This window comes from Oryza brachyantha, chromosome 4, assembly GCF_000231095.2.
Source record: "Oryza brachyantha chromosome 4, ObraRS2, whole genome shotgun sequence".
Lineage (NCBI taxonomy): Eukaryota > Viridiplantae > Streptophyta > Magnoliopsida > Poales > Poaceae > Oryza > Oryza brachyantha.
Genome location: NC_023166.2, coordinates 13474103 through 13493767, shown reverse-complemented (window position 1 = coordinate 13493767; position 19665 = coordinate 13474103). Strand labels below are relative to the sequence as shown.

At 43.2% G+C, this 19665-nt stretch overlaps 2 protein-coding genes and 1 non-coding gene across 4 annotated transcripts; 1 reads left to right on the top strand and 2 right to left on the bottom strand.

Moving 5' to 3' along the window:
- Window positions 1-719: 719 nt before the first annotated feature.
- LOC121054258 lies at window positions 720-1980 on the bottom strand. The gene is made up of 2 exons (XM_040523530.1): window positions 1734-1980; window positions 720-1616 (listed from the first exon to the last, which is right to left on the bottom strand). The coding sequence occupies exons 1-2, from the start codon at window positions 1796-1798 to the stop codon at window positions 848-850; spliced, it is 834 nt and encodes a 277-aa protein (XP_040379464.1). The 5' UTR covers window positions 1799-1980; the 3' UTR covers window positions 720-847.
- Window positions 1981-5662: 3682 nt separating this feature from the next.
- LOC102715846 (protein NLP2-like) lies at window positions 5663-13894 on the bottom strand. Of its 2 annotated transcripts, none has more exons than XM_006652404.3 (6): window positions 13589-13894; window positions 9623-10510; window positions 8552-8593; window positions 7684-8418; window positions 7027-7150; window positions 5663-6935 (listed from the first exon to the last, which is right to left on the bottom strand). In XM_006652404.3, exons 2-6 carry the CDS (start codon window positions 10493-10495, stop codon window positions 5902-5904), a joined length of 2808 nt encoding a protein of 935 aa, XP_006652467.1. In that variant the 5' UTR covers window positions 10496-10510; window positions 13589-13894; the 3' UTR covers window positions 5663-5901. The 2 variants fall into 2 exon arrangements, with proteins under 2 accessions (XP_006652467.1, XP_015692207.1); XM_015836721.1 differs by lacking the exon at window positions 13589-13894 and having other exon boundaries at window positions 5902-6935; window positions 9623-10037; window positions 10147-10233.
- Window positions 13895-19526: 5632 nt separating this feature from the next.
- On the top strand, window positions 19527-19599 carry TRNAR-ACG. Its single transcript has one exon. It is a non-coding gene; the product is annotated as a tRNA-Arg (tRNA).
- Window positions 19600-19665: the final 66 nt, after the last annotated feature.

Genomic DNA, 19665 nt, shown 5'->3' with positions numbered 1-19665 from the left:
GAGCTGCGATCCCCTTTTGCTTTTCCAGCCCGGAAAGAAGGGGGACATCAATCATGGAGACCTACTTGGCACTCCAAGCCCTTTTGATTAGCGAGGAGGGGATTATGTTATCCGCGGGTTAGTGTACCTGTTGCTTTTGAGCCGGGCCATTTCTGCACGCCACTATTCTAGCCGTGTCGCGATGTTGTTCAGTTGGAACCACGGCGATCGCTGGAAGACGAGAGAGATCTCGCCGGGGGCGTGAGCGCGACTTACCACTGGCAGGCACTGTTTGGTTTTCGAACGTTGATGCCCCCCTCAAATTTAACTGCGGTGCACGGTACTACTACATGTTTGTCAATAATCACCCAACGGCCGGCACCGGCAGTAGTAGTGACTAGTGACTTCATACCGATCACGCATTTAACCACGAACCCCAGAAGCGCCCAATCAATGCGTGCCCCGCGCGACTCGACCGACGGCGCGAGCGCTGTCGGCTACGCTTCCCTCGCAACGCGGGGCCCCGCGCGCCTAGCCGTTGGCGTTAACCCCCGCCCGCGTTTGCTCGTTCCGGCCGTCGCGCCCGCGCAACCGCGAATTCGGCAGCGGAAAACACGTCGGTGTCACCGTGTGTTTCTCCTCAAACATGCGTGCGCGCGCGATCGGGGGGCGGGCAGATTGGACGCTGCGTGGGGGACGTCTACGTCGTCGATATGGAAGAGTCGAAGAGATCCCGCGTGTTGCTCGGAATTTTCTTCTTGCATCATTGCGTGACAACGACAACAGCACAAGGAACGGGAGGAGGAGGAGGAGGAGAAGAAGAAGAAAGAGAAATGAGACGGAGACAAGCGGAGGGAAGGCTTCGATGTTACGCTGCGGCGGCGGGCGGTACGGATGTGGGCTTCCTCCGTGACGTCGGCTTCGGCTCTGCTTCCGTCGTCGTTGTCTCCTCCTCGTCGTCGTCGGCTTCCGACTCCGATTCCGCCAGGGCCATCCGGCGGAGAGGGCTGGGGCCGAGGCGCCGGCGCTTGGCGGCGGCCGCGTGGCGGCGCCGGATCACCTCCATCTCGTTGCGCCGCCGCGTGGCCTCCTCGTCGACGACGAACCGCCGCATGAGGATGTCGTCCGTCAGCGACTTGCCGCGGAACACCGGCCGCCTCGCGCTCTCCCCGCCGGTTCCGGGCGCCCCCCTCATCAGCGCCCTCTGCTCGGCCGCGGGCGGCGGCGCCACCAGCGGGTTGCTGCTGCCGCTGCCGCTGCCCCCGCATCCGGACGCCGACGCCGAGGACGCGCGCGGGTAGCTGTAGCTCCGCCGCGGCGCCACGTCGCCCGCCTGGAAGTAGAGCGACTGCTCGTTGTAGGAGGAGATCGGCGCGCAGAGGCAGACCCGCGTGAACGACGCCGCCACATTCAGCGACGACGACTTCCGCAGCCGAGCCCCCATCCCCGACCCCGACCCCGCCGCCTTGCCGCCCGTCACCCCCGCCGCCGCCGCGGCCTTCGTCGTCGCCGTCGTCCCCGCACCAGCCGGCTGCTTCCATATGAGCAGTAGCACCTCCACCGCCCGCTGGTACCACGGCGACTTCTTGGACGACATCCCTCTCGATCTCCCCGCGCCGCCACCGCTCTCTTTCGACCTGCGCGCTCGCATCGCATGGAAGCATCACATCAGCCAACCCCGTACGTCGTCATGAAAAACCAAAGCACGCCCAATTGCGCGCGCGCATGCAAGCGTGCCGTGCGTGCGTACGTACCTCGTCTGCTGCTGTGCAGTACTGTTCTTGGCCATGTTTTGCATCAAGAGGGAGTGGAGAAACATCTGGCCAGCGGGCGCGAGGTGAGGGAAGAAGGAAGATGACGAGGAGGGAGAGGAGAGGAGAGAAGAACTCAGGTCACATCAAGTTGTTACATTCATGGAGTACTTGGAAGCGAGAAGGGATCACCAGCTGCTTCCATGGCGTGGAGGTACACTGGGGGAGTTAGTTAAGGGAGGTCAGTGTGTGTGGGGGAGGGGCAGTTTGGTCATGTCCCTTTTTGGGGCCGTAGGATACTACTGCTATAGTAGGATCAAAATGTCAAAGCTCTCTGGAGGGAATAAGGCTGCGTCCATGACCCAACAAGGAATGCTTTTCTGGGACCCTTCCAAAACTGAAGTACGCACTGCAGGTGTTGCTGCATTATTGCTTACTAGTATTTCCCTGGGAATTTCACAGTTTTCTGTAAAAATCTGAATCTCACAGTTTTCTGTAAAATCTCTTATTCAAAATGAGCTAATGGCGGTAACAACACATGAGACTAGCTAGTCATGCGTGACAAGCATATTTATGATGCCTGATGCTAACCCTTGCACCGGAGAGGTTTAATTAATTTATAGTTTATAGATAGCTACTGCTACTTCAGAATGTTCTGCTAGTTTGAGGGTTAGTTTATTTCCTACTACTAGTACTATAGTAATACAATGCTGTACACATATACTATTATATAATCTACACCCCTAATTTCAGGGGAGACTAAACACATGCTGCGGAATTCCAGCGCTACATCTTATAAAGAAAAGATAGGAAAAGAAAACCATCCATCTAGCCTTAGCTTTTGACAAGCTTGCTCCGCTGCTTGATGGCCTCTTTTCTTTGATCCTTGCATGTTAGCAGCATGCATATGCTTTCCCTTTAGCCATGATTCCTCTCAAGCTAATTGATCCAAGCAAATTTAAATCCCAATGGGCAAAAAGGCGGTGCAACGCTTTTGCATGTACTTAGTGGTATAAACCACCAACGGACACTAAAGTACATCTCTACCAGGCTGCACATAGGGAGGTAGTTAAGGCTAGATCACAAACAGAGCCATATTATACTCTCTCATGTCGGCCAAAATCGATTAGGTTAGTAGTACGTATACTAAGTACGTAGTACACGCACGGGCTACGATACTGATGTCTCTGCATTTTATTCTTCATCTGCAAAAGATATATCTCTCCTAGTACTTATGTGAAAAATTAGTAACGAAATGAAGAGTGATTTAGGACATTTCAATTTCATGGTACTACCATGTTGTTACGTACATGATTAGTTTCAGGATACAAGGGGTTTAGGTTTTGTCGCAAATCAAACTTCTTTAAATTTAGCTAAGTTTATAAAAAAACAACATTTTCAGCACCAAGGAAATACATTCGAAAATGGATTTAATAAATTAATTTGTTAAATTGGTATTTTAGATGGTGGTATATATTTTTTTATAAATTTGGTTAAAACTAAACGTTTTTGGCATGGGATAAAAAAAAACTCATCTTGTATTCTGAAAGGGAGGGAGGAGTAGAAAATGGTTGGGTGTGCGACATCGATTGCTAAGAAGAGTTTTTCTTTAGGAACAGTCAACTGGGCAATGAAAAGATCAATCGACAATGTGCAGAAAGTTCGATGCCTATAATCAACCAAGTTGGTGATTAGTAGCAGCTAGGTGGTTGAGAACAGAGACAGGGCAGGAATAGAAAAGACATGCCTTGTTCCGATCGTGGAGTATGTACGTACGCTTGTATAGTTGTATATATACATGATGGATACGTGGTTCAGACTACAGAGAAGCGACGAGCTTGATTAATCAAAATCTGAAGCTACCAATTCGACCACAACACTTCGCGATTCTTTTTTTTTGTATTGAGGTCATGTCTCCTGTCATCTTCAGAAAAGCTAGTAAAGGTTTATAACTACTACCGATCATTTGGTTTGCTCCTTGTACCAATAAGTATAAACTAGCTCCTGTATATGTGTCCGTGCCAACTTCTGAAATCTCAAGTACTCCTTTCCTGAACCAAAAAAAGGAGAGGTTTAATCTGAATTAGCAACACATGCCACACGTACGCGATTGCTTTGATTCATCCTACAAAAGAAAATATGTCACTCATAGTGTTGGTGAGATGCTTCACAAGTTCAGATCAATCGAAACTATCTTAAAATTTCGTTAAGTTTCGGCGAACGGAGGTGAGGGAGCCATGATGATGTGATGGCCAAGTTGGACCGATCGGAGGTGCAAAATGGGAGGGCGAAAAGGCAAAGGAAAGCGCCCATGATCGCTTGGACCTAAGCTAGCCTGTTGATGCGATGCTTTAGCTTAGCTAGGCCGCTAAAGAAGATCATGATCGATCATGCAGCTGAGCTTTAGCTTTATCACACAGGAGGAGTACTATACTATCGTGTTGAGCCGATGCACTGATCGCTTGCTCACACTCTCCAGTCTCTCTAGCTAAAAACTCATCGTACACATGCAGCATGTCGCAAAAGCAGGCGGCACAGCGTGGAACGGATGCCGCTGGGGATCAGTACTTCCTGATACCTCGATGGACAGGACCACTGCTCTGCTCCTGCTGCTGCTGCTGCTGCATGCCTGCATAAGATGATCGGCGATTTTATTCTGTGCAGGCTAGCTAGCTAGACGACGGGCTCTGCAGTTGAAACTTGAAAGCTCTTTTTAAGCTTCTTCATCGAGTATAAATGCTAGTATGCTACTACTACGTTGCTACAGCGCTAGTAGTGCGTATACGGCGAGTACGGGATGTGGTTATGGCTTTGGTGTTTTGCTTACGATCTCTTGTTGTCCTTGGAGGAAAATTCATACCAGGCTAGATCACAGTTAAGAGTTTCTGCATCTCGTAGTATTAAAACGGAACAGGAACCCAGGAAGGTGCCTGGCTAATCCCTGAAACTCACTTCCGTTGTTGTCACGGCATGATTGTATTTGTTTCTGCTTGATTGGTAGCCACTTGTAATGATCTCTCGCCGTCTCGCGTCCGTCGTCATCGGGGCCACGGCAGCGATGGACCACCCAGCTAGCAGGCCAGCCACTTCTTGTCTTTGGACCAGAGGGCGGCCCCGTCTGTCCCGGTGTCCAGCGAGAGACGGACTGACGGTGAGAGAGAGGGCTTTGGCCGGCCGGACGGCGGGATGCAATGCAACACAAGGCAAGCTCCGGTCAAAAGATCGGTCGTCGGGTCGTGCGACCAACCAGGCCACCGTGGTGTCATCAGTCCCCCCCGACCGCCACACGCGCATGATGACATGGGCCTTCCCTGCCCCTCCTCTTCCTCAGCCTCGCCGCCGGCTGGTCGGTCCCCTCCGCTCCCGGTGGTATGGCTGATTGATTGGCCAGCCAGCCGCCATCGCCATGCCGCTTGCGGGGTGGCGACGCCGTCGTACCGTGCGTGCGAGCTGCGATGCTCAGTTGCAGTTTGTTTTGTCGAGTAGATGTCTAGCTAGTCCGGTTCAAACCTGTCGCTGTCAGCTGGACTTTTTCAGCTCACCAGACCATAGTCCATAGGCGGTAGCTTTCGTATCATCAAGAAATCACCAGCTGCTCCACGGTATAACCTGCCCCGGCTACATTTCTGCCAATAAAGACTACGCCAATGACGAGCAATCGGGTCACTTTTGGAAGTTGAGTGTGTGCAGAAAAGATATATCCATAAGTGACTCAGAATCGCTTCATGCTCACAAAGACAAAGAAATACAACACCAGTAGTAAGTACAGCAGGGCAGGGGATACCAGCAATCACTCGTACCATACAAATACAATAATTCCCAAGGGGAGCTGAAAGAAACAGATTTACAGTTGGAACAGTATGTGCAGAAACATTCATGAGCACGTATAGATATTACAGAGAGACAGGACTACGTATCCTCATGCACTGTAGACCATCACGACAACGGATCATTGTCATGGTCGTGGTTCGACTAACTTAAAGACCTCCATGGCATTGTTGCGAGAGTAAAGATCTGGACTCTACCCTTCTTGCTGCTACACTGTATACTATACCCCTACTGTATACAGAATACAGACCCTGTTCGCTGTTGCTACAATAAAGACTAGCCTACAGTAATATGTTACAGTTGAGAGCCCAGGACTTCTTTCTTACCCTGTCTTCTTGCTCTGTCATGAGCTATGCGCTTCCAGTTGCAAACAAGTGCTGCTTCCTGAGCTGCCGATGTTACAAGGAAGGTCTCGAACCTGGAGCTTCACGTTGCGTGAGCCTATAGAGTCGAGGACATCAACGCACTCCTGGAGATCTGAATCGTTTGCCAAGATGACCCACTCATCCTCGTCATCCCTGTACTTGAGCTGGAATGCCTCGGTTGGTAGCTTAAATCTCTTTGCTATTTCTTCCAGTAGGTGATACCAACCCATCGAAGGCAAGAACTTGAACCGCACAGTGTCTCCATGGTAGGTAGCCTTAACTGTTAGCGCAGGACTGGTTGTATCTTTAAGGGCACATCTAATGTTCTGTTTGAAGGTGGAGTGGCTTGATGCGCTGCCGCTAGAAGAGTCTGTCGTACCAGAGGTAGAAGCATGCATGTTGTCCTTGTCCTTGGCTGCATGATCATCAAGCATATCAAGATCTGCTTGTTGTATAGATGGTGAGATTCTTCCAACTATTTGATCCCTGGTGCATTCAGAACTTGGTTGGAGAGAACCAGAAGGATTGGCGTAATCCGTTCTTTTGAGATGCAAAGCACTAAAAGCACCAGTTGGACATAATGGGCTTTTTGTGCCCTCAGAATTAGATTTTGCTGTGGCATTTGTACCATAAGAAGCACTATTACCGTTGCCAATGTGAAATTTATTATCATTACTTTTCTTCTCATCAGAGATCTGCAACTGGCAGCATTGCCTTTGCAGTCCATCAGGCGAAGAATACCCTTGTTCAGATTTTGGGTCTTCCACAGTTTTTCCAACTGATGGAGTTGGCAAAGCATCAAGAGAAGGGAACGCCGACTTTTCTGGCATTGAAACTACTGGAACAAGAGATCCAGTAGCAGGGTCATACTGCAAGGATCTATCCACACCATGAACAGAGTTTATGACAGTTTGAATCTTCTTTAATGAACGGTTAACCTTGTTTATCTTGCGAGATGGCCATCGTGAAATTCCATGCTGCCGGCATATTCGTTTCAAAGTTGTTGGACAAACTGCACACAATATTAAAAGAGGGTGTCAGCAGAAAGTCAACCGTTTAACTATACACTGCTTTACAGAAAAAAAGACACGCTAGAGGCTCACCACCAAGGCTCTTTGCAGCATCCTTCAGGCTTCCAGAGAAGTACTTACGAAGAACATCCAAGCTAATATTCTTCTCGGCTGTACTGCGCTTTTTCTCTGCATGTCCTATAGAACTAGACTGTACCTGAAGTGCAGAAGAAGATGGTCGACAAGTGGATAAGGGCATTCTAGATTCTACTATCAACTCAGTTACATTTATGAATTCATGTTGAGTATAGTTTTTGTGGATCAAACCCATCCCAGACGGATTATGGTGTATTTTGTGTTACTAGCATATTCAGAAAGGACCTTGCTACTACCTTTACTACTATTGGATGCCTTTTCCTCTAATAAAACTGAAAGGGGTATGCTAATCTCATACCTAATTAATAAGGCGACCTAATTAATAAGGCTGATTTTGATGACATTATTTAAAAGGCAGAGGCAAAGATACATAATTCAACTAAATTTTCAGCAACAGCTATGAAAACTAAGACATGATTATTCTAAATATTTACAGAACTAGATATATCTACAGAAAGAACATCTTCAGTTCAGTCATGTATATTTTGATTGTTCATGGTATAAAAAGAGTTTATATTCAAGCTATGCCAATTGGCTACTTACTAAATCAGGTGCATAGCATGACATATTTTTAAGACAAAGTTAGTAGAGCACCTGCTCAGCCAACTCAGGTTCCATGGCTCCTGGTTTGTTAGCTATAGATGTACCCTGGAATGAAGCTTCTGTGATTGGCTGATCACCATGCGAAGAACTTTCTGTGTGTCCAGTTGGTAAGCAATTCTCATTGGTTTTCCTTTCCACAGCTGCAGTGCAAGCATTAACTTTACCAACCTCTGCTTCATAAACTGTTCTCAGACTTTTGCATATTCTTTGCATGGTACTGGAGAGGTTATTCAACAACATCTGTTGTTCTTCACTGCCTCTGCAGTTGATTGGGAGGAAGAATTCCAATATGTAGTCATCATTGCCAGTGTATGTGCTCCTTAGACGAATGGCTACAGCAGCATGCAGACCAAACTTACGTGCATGATGTGCAAGAGGGTAGTCCTCAATACTGTACTCTCTTATATCGGGTGAGAAAAATGGTAGATTGGATTTGAGTGCTCGTCCTGCAATACCTTGCCCCTTCTCAAGATGACGATTGGCACATGCTTGAAGAAAACCTTGCATATTTGTGTCGTTAACATAACACGCAGACTCATGGATGTGTAGTATTGCTTTCCCTGATTGTGAATGGTTGGTACTATCCTTTCCAACAACATAACCACCATCAATGCCATTTGATGTAGGAACCCATGTAAGGGCCAGCGGAAGCATATGTGCATGGCAAATAGCTCTTAGAACATCTAAAATCTCAGTGAAAGCAACTTTCTGGTTCTCTGTATAAAACTGCAAATGAACAAATAGTGCATTCATCAAACGTCAATACAAAACTAATAAAATGAGAGCATGCATTTTGTCTGTGGTTTGCAAGAGATTGTCACAAAACAATCGTCCAGGAATCAAAAGTGAAGAACATTACCTTCTGGTTGCTCGAATCTGTTGCAGCCTTCAAATTCACTGCCTGCATAAGAGTAATGGGTCAAATACCAAATGTAAGTACCAAGAGAAATATTAGATCATAAAAAAAACCTATCACGAATTTATCATTGACAAGAGCAGAAATGAACCCACAAGGCCACAACTTCACATTATTATTATCAGCTCAGTGAATTAGTATTTATGCAAAGAACTTAAAGGGAGTATAGGCCTTTTTGCTGACAGTACCAGATGATATATTAGCAAATAGAGAGTGATGGCTCGATTAAATCAACATCATAAAGGATAATGAAACTCCCACATATTAGCAAATGGTGAATGATGGCTAGATCAAATCAGTGCCATAAAGAATTCTGAAAATACCATAGTGGAAACTATGCAAGGGGGTACTTGTCTATTTGGATGAGGGGAGTTTTGTGCTATTCCAAATCCTGAAAAATTAGTGCAAATATTTGTATCTAAAACAGGCCTCATGGTTTTGCTATACCAATATAAAAAACATGAAATGCTTGGGTAATGCAAAGAGTTGCTTTGAAGAAATTTCATAGTATGCAACATGTTGCTTAGAACTACACACTGGATATCTTTTCTTAAAGAATACTCTCTTTGTTTCATATTGTAAGACTTTTTAGCATTGTATAAATTCATCTATTGATCAATGTATATAGTTTGTGTATATGTCTAGATACATTAGCATCCATATAAATCTAGGTAGAGCTAGAAAATCTTACATTATGAATCGTGGGCCTACTATGTATTGCTTCAAAGGAATTGGAATACTTGTAGCTAACTTCTAGTGTACTCTTTTCTACATAGCTCGCACAAATGAAATAAGGAAATTGGATTTATATTTTATATCTAGTATATGTACTTTTACCACAATGTTTATAGAAGCTGCTAACAAATGGTGACATATGAAGCACTACAGATTACAGCAGGAAGTAGACATGGGATAGCATTAGGAATAGTGTCCATCATGTGTGCTCAAAATTCATCTGTTTTCAAGTTTTGAAAGTGAAATCTCATGGTGTAACATCAGCAGGTTAGAACTTGCCTGCAAGGCATTGCAAACATTGTCCATCTCTGCACTGAAATCGGGCTTCTCCTTCTTCATAACAAGCTCAAGCACCGCACAGCAAGAATCCTTGTCAGCGTCATAAATTGGCATTGCAAGTGACCCACGTATGTCGTGATGAAGAGCATGTTCCATCCTCAAGTATTCTGGCCTATGATAGTAGAGAACACTTGAGGTCCATTCTGGCACCCCGGAAATGAATACCCTCCCTGGAAGCCCTGGATGCAGACCAGGCTCCTCCTTCGCTGAAAATACAAATTTTCTGGATGCTTCTCGGTACCCTGCAAGAACCTGGTCAAGTAGAAAAGGTTGATCACATGTACTCAGCAGAAGATGACCCTCCTGCTCAATAGGCATCCAAACTTGGGCAAGAGCACCACTGCCCAATGATTCCCTAAACAAGGACAAAGCCATGAGCATCCTGTCAGCAAGTGAATTGCCCACGACAGATCTTGGAACTATGCTACTCCATTGATGGGCACCATTGTCTGAACCAAGCTCACCTGATCTATTGCCCATTCTCTCTGCTTCAGTAGGATTCAATGACATTATTTGAGAAGGCTCTTCCGCAGCCTCTCCTAGCCCTGAATAGGTGTCGAGCATCATATCTTCGCTCATACCCCCACCACGAGGCGATGATCCCATGGATGATGACCACATGGCAAACATCCGGTTTGCAGCTGGATCATTTAGCAGAGAGAACAGTTGGTCAGCCACCGAAGGATTGCACATCTCTGAGTAAGAATCAAAGTTCATGGCCGCTGCAGTGGAATAAGGATCCTCTGAATGCACTTCACTGCTGCCAATGTTTCCGTTACAGCCACCATGGTTGGATGGTGTAGGCATATCCATGGCTTTGCTCCACTCCTAAAATTGGACAAGAAGCAGAGGGATCACTGTATTCTGCCAAAAATAAAATATCTTTGTACGACACTGGTACTAGATTAATAGGCAGCTTCAGAACTGGATACTGCTTTTCTGATTGTATTGTTCATAGAGGGATTAGGCCTACTCTCCACGACTGGTAGAACACCTGTTTGAACAATCAGCACAGTGACTAAAAATGTTCAAGCCTTTCGAGGGAAGGGTCAGAAAGGTAACTCCCTAAAGCATCAACAAGGAGCAAATTTCTCCGCCGAAGTCCTCCTATTGACACAGGAAAGATAGCATGGAAATAAAGGGACAGACGACACCAACAGCGAAGAATCTATAATCGACCAGGGTTCTGTCTTAGAAGTACTCCTTGATCCAAAAAGAATCGTCCTTTTATCAAAAAAAAAAAAAGTGATCCACAACCTCAAATTAAGCACCGAGGCGATCAAATCTGACACTTGCAACCAACTCAAAGTCCCCACAACCAATTGCCAGCAGGTACATCTGCACCAAATCCATTCCTATCAAACAAAATCCAGCCTTGAACAAAGAACTCCACACTGCATCCGGAGAAAGCTCGCAGAAACTACTCCCAGTCCCGGCTCCACCTCCAATCACCGGGCCACGCGGAAGCCTCCAAGCTCTAGCTGAGATCGTTTCTTCGTCCGGAAAAATCCCAATCCCCGAACGGAGGAAACGAGGCGGCAGCCTCGCCTCCCCGATTGGGTGCAGCGACAAGGAAGCGGCGAAACCCGGGGGGCAAGATGGCCCAGATTTGAGCAAGCGAGCGGTGGAGGGAAAGAATCGAAGCACGCAGAGAGGGAGACTGGAGAAGGACGGAGGAGAGAAGGGGAGTAGATTCCCTGGCTCAGAAATTCCTAAACTCCTGGCCTTGTTGTCCTTTTATTCTAGGCGGGTAGGCGCCCGCAGCGAATTCTTCGTTTCCACTAATTAATCACTTTATTTTGCTTTTCCCCGTTTCTCTTAGCGTGCAAACACTACGATAATATTATATTATAGAATTAAATAAATATGATAAAAGAGGGTGTAACGAGTGAGTAATGAACTTCTATAACCTAATAAGACTGTGAAATTGTTAAATTTAAGTATAAAATAATAATGTTTCTTTGTTTATACAGAGGATATAAAAATCACCGGTAATATTTTGTATTGTATTGTAAACTTGGCCCGCACATATTGCGCGACTAGCACCGTTATAAATTGTATTTTTTATTTTAAATAATAATTATTTTTAATAATTAATTAGAATTTACTTTTTTATAAATTATATTTTTATGTAAAACCTCGTTTAACTGTATTCTAATATATACGGGTACATAAGTTCTTTTACACATAATATTTAATTTATAGTTTAAATTTTATATATTTCGGAATTATATTTATATGTTAAATCTTTCTCTTAATTTTACTTATTTCTAACCAGAATTTTAGATGTTTCTAAATTGTATTTATCCATAGACTCTTTCTCAATATTAATTATTTTAAAATTTTTAATCGAAAATTTGGATTCTTCTAAATTGAATTTACTGTAACGACCCTATTTTTTTATTTCATTTAATTTCCATGCTGTGGTTTGGTTTTTCACGTTAGAAGACCGACTCGTATGCATATCATCAAAATAGGAAAACACAATAGGATAAATAAAATCTTTTATTTCACTTACATATACATATTACATTCTTCTTTCATATTTCAAGTATACATCATCACCTATTACTATGAAAAATACAGTAGCTAATTAAAAATGTGGTGTTTATTCTAACACCAAATTAATTTAGGAGGTTACCAGAATTTATCTTTTAGACACCATAGAAATATTATGAGTTATTCATGCCATATATTTTGCAACCAGACCATATAGGGGCACAAAATTAGTAGCATGAACTATCTCTACAAATTTCCATGAATATTCAATTTTTAGAAAACCCTATGTTTTTGGGCAATTACAAATCAGTCCCTAAACTCAGAGTTACCTCCTGAATTTTGAAAATATTAGGGGCTGGAATGAAAAAGGTATCAAATATCTACATTTTGCCAAAATTTCCATTTTTCTGGAAATCAGTAAAATTCTCAAAATTTCCACCGAGCAAGCAAATGTGAGGTGTCAAGCTCTAGTGCTGCCAGCAAGTTCTTTGCAGGTGAGTCACCTAGAAAAACACTGTACACAGTAATAAAATCTCTCAAATTCACCGTAACAAGAGTCTCACCAGTAAGCCATTCCAAATCAATTCACACAGCACAGCCGTAGAACTCAGTACAACCAAAGGAGAGTTAGAGAGAGGAAAATCTGAGCAAGAAGAGGGCAAGACCAGCAAGCTCAGGTGGAGCAGGGGCTCCAGCTCCAGAAGGAGTAGGTACCCTAGTTAAGGAGAAGAAGATTGTTATAGCAAAATCATTCTGATCCAGAGAGTGGCAGTAGAAGTACAGGAGGAGTTTTACCATACATCTTTCAGTATCAGAATAGAAGCAACAAAAAGGTAACCAAAACTTTAAAAACAAAGGAGGAGAGGGGATACTGCATACTAATCAGTAGCATTAGTATTTTTAGATGGATATAAATTCACATCAATCTAGAGTTTAGGTTGAGAGAAAGGTATTGCATATTTTTTTTACTGGACAATCATAGTTGGTCTATGTGCTATTATAGTTCTGTAAAAATAAATATTTAATTCATGAAACAATTAGTAAGAAATAGAGCATGCATAAGAATCGGACATAGTTAGAGTGTTCAGTTTATTTTATTAGTATGGATATCAACCTTATAAGTATTTAGTCATAATTATCATCTCTGAAATATAATTACTTTTAGAAGTTTAGAGTTAGACATTATTTCAGAACACTGCATTAGAGGAAAATTATTCTGAACCTAGCAACCATTCTGAACCAATATATAAAAGCTATAGAAACTAAAGTGTCAGATTGTAGTAGTAGTATATACATCCCAGCTATATATGCAATCACAGTGAAGAACTTTAGACGAGGAGATATATGTGTGTACTGTATAGCAGGAGAAAAGGGGGGAAAAGGGGATCCTGGAGTTAGTGAAATTACTTATGAATGTTAGGGTCACCGGAGTTGCCAGAACTACAACTGGCCTTCTTCACGGCAGCCACCATCGGAGCTGGGTGCCAACGGCCAAGGGGGCTGCATACATCCAGATCTAGGGGAGAGAGAAAGAGAGAGAGAAAGGTAGAGAGCAGTAGAGAGTGAGGGGCTTGGCAGGAGGCAAGCTTGGAACTTCGAGTAGCAGCAGCAAAGGAGTCACTAGAGGTAGAGCACAACAGCAGCAATGAAGAAATGGAGCTTCAATGGCAGCAGCAAGGTGAGAGTGTATGTATGTGCGTGAGAGAGAGAGCAGGCAGGAGGAAGAAGATAATAAGAGGAGAACAGTAGGTGAGGGGGTGTAGTGAGCATTCACTATTGAGTTATTTTAGTGGTTTGCTAAATAATTGATTCCATATATTAGAGTAATAAAACTTGAGCAAATGAATTAATTCATTTCTTTTCCAAACTATAGTTTGTAAGTTATATAGTGTACTATTCAATTATTTAAATTCTTAATTTCATCATATTGTTGATTAAATAAAGTCTATTTTTAATTATTATTCAATAAATCACTTAAGCATCATAATTTAAATATCTTGAAGTATACATTTTAAATTAACATCGGAACCAAGGTTAAATTAAATAAAATCTATTGAGGTCAATATTCATAAGACACTATGCATATACATTGCATGCGTATATATATCATACGATCGGAATACGTTTTTATTCAGACTTTTGTATTGTCTTTTAGAAGTTCGAGTTCCAGAGGAGTCAATCATTTCGACTGAATCCGGAGACACTCTTGGTGTTTTCTATCCAGGCAAGTCCATCTCTTGATCATATTGCTTAGTTATTTCAAGTATTTACAACCTATATAACCCTCACCATTGCATAGAAAACCAGAAGTTTACTTTTAAATGTTAATTATGTGCATGGATATATATGTGGATCAGTTCCTTGATGATCTTATTTGTTGGCAACTGGTACTTGTGGGTTGTGGAGTATATCATAAGGTTAACTAACAACTGCCATCTGGTATGCAAGCGCCGTAACGATCGTGTCGACCACATGACCTGGAATGGGACGGGCTGGCTTAGTAATGCTTTCTTAATGGCTTTATCCTGTGGGCTAAGGACTTCCGTGAACCCTGTGAGCGTGGGCTAGCGATGAGGATTGCTGTTGTTGCAGGATCCGACTAGATGATGTGGATTGCCGTTGTTGCGGAATCCGATGATTGATCTACTGTTGTTGCGGGGATCACCCACAGAGATAACTGACAGATGGGATTGATGAAAAGCTTGTGATCTTAACCTTGCCGGCATACAAGGTGCAGTATGTTTAAAGCGTCGACGGGTGTGGGCATTAAAAGGTTTAAGACGTCTGTGGGTACAGCGACACACCTCTGCAGAGTGTATTGAATTGTGATATGTCACTCCCTGTTTCGTAGAAACTGCGGACGCGGCAGGAAAGGAATCTATCGGAGGTTCTACCCTGTGGTACCTCATGTGTAGTAGATTTTCAAATTAAAATTGGAGATTTTGAAAGAAAGAGTTGCCAAAATTATTAGGAATTCCTTGAAGGATCTTGGATACTATATTATTGCATTCAAACACTTCATTGCTATTGATGGTCTTGTTGAGTACCTTTCGTACTCATCCCCTATGTTAATTCCTTGGATATAGATGTTGAACCATTAGATACAAATGAAGAAGAAGATTATACTGAAGGAGCGGAAGAAAAGCAGGTGATGGATGAGAACCCTGAAGGTCTCTATGATGACGTCGGGGTCGACGAGCAGTAGTGTGTGATGCGTTGTCACAGTAGGGGTAGTAGCAGTAGAACATTAGTTTTTCTAATACCGGTAGTTGTACGAGTAGTTGGAGTGCTTTTGTTGTTTATATTTCTAGCTTCTACCTTGTATCTTTTGTTGTCATTGCTTGAGTTCGGTGTTGAGCTAAGCTTTTAGGGTATTGTAATAATCGGAACCATCGTAAAGTTTCTGCTATGCTACTCTGATGGACATATTTCTTGATGAACGGAGTTTATTGAGTAATGTGTCATAGACCGGTATTCTACCTCGGGAGTGGAATACGTGGGTCGCTTCATTTACACATGTACTCTCTTTTATTATTTTTATTTATTTTTAATTCCAGAAATGTATTTCTAGCTAGATTCTCTTTTTTTCTCTTTTACCGATATTCTAAACTGTACTGATCATAAACTCTGTTCTGCATAATATCTAATCTACAATTCAAATTTTATATATTCTAAATTATATTTATATGTTGACTCTTTCTCTTAATTTTACCTATTTTTAACTAGAATTTTATATGTTTTCAAATTATATTTATAGATTGACTCTACCCTTAATATCAATTATTTCAAAAATTTTAATCCGAGATTTGGATTTTTCTAAACTGTATTACACATGGACTTTTCCATTTTTCTTTATTTTTTAATTTTGAAATTGTATTTATAGATAGATTCTTCCCTCAATATCCATTATTTTAAAATTTTTAATTCGAGATTTGAATTTTTTCTGAAACTGTATTTACACATGGACTTTTTATTATTTTTATTTATCTTTAATTCCGAAATTGTATTTTTATGGGATTTTTTTATGGACTCAAATTTAGTACATAAGAAAGAGTTCAAATTTACTAATCTAATGTCTGATTGACCTTTTTTTTTATTTTCTCATTGTTCCTACAGTTAACCTGGATACTTTTTCCAATTGGATTTTCTTTTTTTATTTTTCTTTGATTAATGTGGTATTCTTTAACCCATAAAAATGAACGTGGTGACTTTTTTCTATTACTTTATTTATATGTTTATATATGTATATATAATATAATGTAGATAGATGTCTCGATGGCTTCGTGCAAAATGGATGGAGATGGCAAGACGGCAAGAACTCGCAAGGCGAGGGGCAGTAAAATATATCGACAAATAAGTTGACGCGACCGTATCGCATTCGTAAGCGAGGGAGTACCTAAAGTAATCGTGGTTAGTGCGTGAATCTTTTTCCTCTTTTGAACGAGATAGTGTGTGAAGCTTGAACTCATTATCGGTTAGCGTATTTTAATTTGACGCACCTTGGTAGGTCAGTCGTGTCTCCTACTGGCAGGTAGTATGTGTTACTCCCGTGTGTTTAGCTTTCTATATAGGATAACCTTCGAGTGTAATTACCTGTCTACGTACCTAACGCCATGTTTGACGAAACAGAGTCGTCTCGCGTCCCGTTCCCCACTGGACTTTTGAGTACGGAGTTAACGAGATTGGTCAGTTCGCTCTTTATTTATATATTATAATACACAATCCAGCGTGCAGATAACAAAATTGCTCCATTTGGCTCGCAGCTTCTGCGGCATCTGTGTAGCACCGGTCGTCGCACGATGCGATCCAGTTCCTCCTTCACACCGGTGCAGGCGTGCTGTCCCTCGTCCCATCTTTTCGCTGAGACTTATAAGTCAAAAATTAAATAGTTAACTTTAAATTTAAAATTTATATTAGTTTTTTAAACAATTTTTTAGCTTATCTTTTAGATTATTAAAAATACGATATAAAAAATTATTCATAAATTGTTTTGTGATATAACATTTGACTTTGTCAAAAAAAAAAAACAAAACAATCACCCAGCTGTCGCGCGCGTCGTCAACATCGCCCTGCAGGCTCGACGGGGACGCGTCACAACTCACAATGGGACACCCGTTTGGTCATTTTGGTGACGGCCGCCTCGGCTTCGCACTCGAGACGCGCGCGCGAGCGCTCGGTAGATTCTGCCGGGCCCCCCGCCATGATTCGCCGCGCCGGCTGTGTGCGTGGAGATTCACCGGATACGGAGCATCCGTGGGCGGCTCCGTGCACCGTGGTGCTTGGAATTTTTGGGGCAGGGGCCGCTTGCGGCCAACGCTGGCTAGCTAGAGTTGCCATGTTGGTTGATGAGATAGATGATACACATACAACCCCCCCCCCCCCCCCCCCCCCCCGGTCCAGATCGTATCGACGTAGCAACGCCAGGCGCCGGCCGGAACCAGAACCGCGCGCCTGCATGGGAGACGTGTGTGCTCGAGCCACGCGTGGCCTCTTGGAGCTTCATGCCGACCAGCCTCCTCCTCGCGCTAGCCTAGCGTGTAGGAGTAGCTGCGATGTTGGGCTCTGGTTGTACGTGCTGCACGCGCGCGGTTCCTTGAACTGGGTGTCGACGGCGAGGGCAGTGCTGGATAAAATTTCGGGCGCCGAATACGGGGGTACAGTCTGGGCATCTCGCTTCGTCGATCTCTCTGACGTGCTCTACCTATGATGTCATATGCAGGCCCGCGCGCGCTAGCCTCTTCTGTGCCCAATTGGGAGGCACATGGACATGGCCGCGAACGGACACCCGCCGCCGCCCAGAACGGGTCCCACACCTGCGGCGGCGGGGGGAGGAGGACGTGGAGGGGGAGCAACCCTAGCTCCGGCGGGACGGTGGCGACGCTCCCGCTCCGGCACGACCCCGGCCTGGCGCGTGAGTGGTCGACCGAGCAGCAGGCCACGATCGACGAGCTGCGGAGCGCGTCTGGGTGCTGATTTATGCTGTAATTTTAACATTTTAATTGCTTGGAAAAACGTATAGTAAGAATGGCTTTTTTTGAGCGTGTCAATGTTAGTGGCATCATTATTTGCATAGGACGACGTCAATCCGTTATTGAATATGACGGCGTCAATATCGTTGGTGCCATCCTCCGACTATATGAGCATAATATAATGACTTAGAGGATGGGTTGGCGCTATCCTATTTAACGACGGTGCCAATGACGTTGGCACGATAAAACATATCCATTCGTGCAATAAGTTTTTTTATAGGTCTATTTGTAAAGTAAATTTTTAGAAGGACAAAAAAACAAAATTAAGGAGTAATTAAGGGTATGGACTACTCCGTACAATTACCTTGATTATTGCGAGTAATTAAGGGTTTGTCTGGGAGCATCTGTCAGCTAGAGCATCGCACACAATTTTTGGAAGTACGAAGTCCTCTTAAAGAGCACTAAGCTTCTGAGAATCTGGAGTTGCAGAATATAGAAAGCGAACTAAAAAAACAAAAGCTGGGAAGCTTAGCTTTTTCAAATTCTGAGAAGTTGTCTTCTCACCAACTGCTTCTTAAGATCTTAAACCAAATAGGTTCTAAGATTGTTACTGTATAGGCGTAGATTACAAGACACCATGGCTTCAAGCCAAAATTTAAATTTTAGCCTTAAATTTAAAATAGATTTTAGTGCTTGAATCATATTTTATTTTCAGCATTGACTTTTAGATCGCTAAGAAAATATACATAAAATTTCTATTCATAATTTTTTAAATTTTAAATATATTCTTTGGCTTTTTCCTTAGGGTTTAAATACATTCTCAGTAGATACCTCGTCTCATCATCCATTTTAAAAATAAAACATGTAGAAAAAAAAGTTGATTTATCAAACACCTCATCTCATCCTTAAAAATAGAGCCTCCTCTAAAATAGAAAGAGAAAGCTTATATACGAAGTTTCTCTCCTCACTTTATATTTGAAAGTTCATATTTGAAGCATTTCTTTTATCTCCTCCCTTCTGTGATACGATACATTGAGGAGGTGCTCATAGAGTCGAGATCGTTGCCAGACATTGTTGTACTGTTGAAGAGTGAACACATACTAATAAGATCCTTACTGGGAGAGCTGATATCAAAGTTGTAGTTTCTCACGTAGTCTCTAAAGTCATAAGCACCACAAAGTAGCACTTGGCTTCTAAGAATTTACGGTGGATGAACTATAAGCCAAAAGTTAGTTTGTAAGATTTCGAGAAACCAGTTTTTAGGGTTACCTGTATCCAGTTGAAATACATATAAGCCTCCTGACTTTGAAACTGAGAAGGCGGCAGTTTTAATGTTGACAATATTAGTAGCAACATCAAGGAAGAGGATTGTCCATGACTCCGTGGCCCAATGGATAAGGCGCTGGTCTACGGAACCAGAGATTCTGGGTTCGATCCCCAGCGGAGTCGTCCTTTTTTTTTCACTTCTCAATCGCTCGCAACCCATCTCATTTTCAAAAATGTCACGTGTTCAGG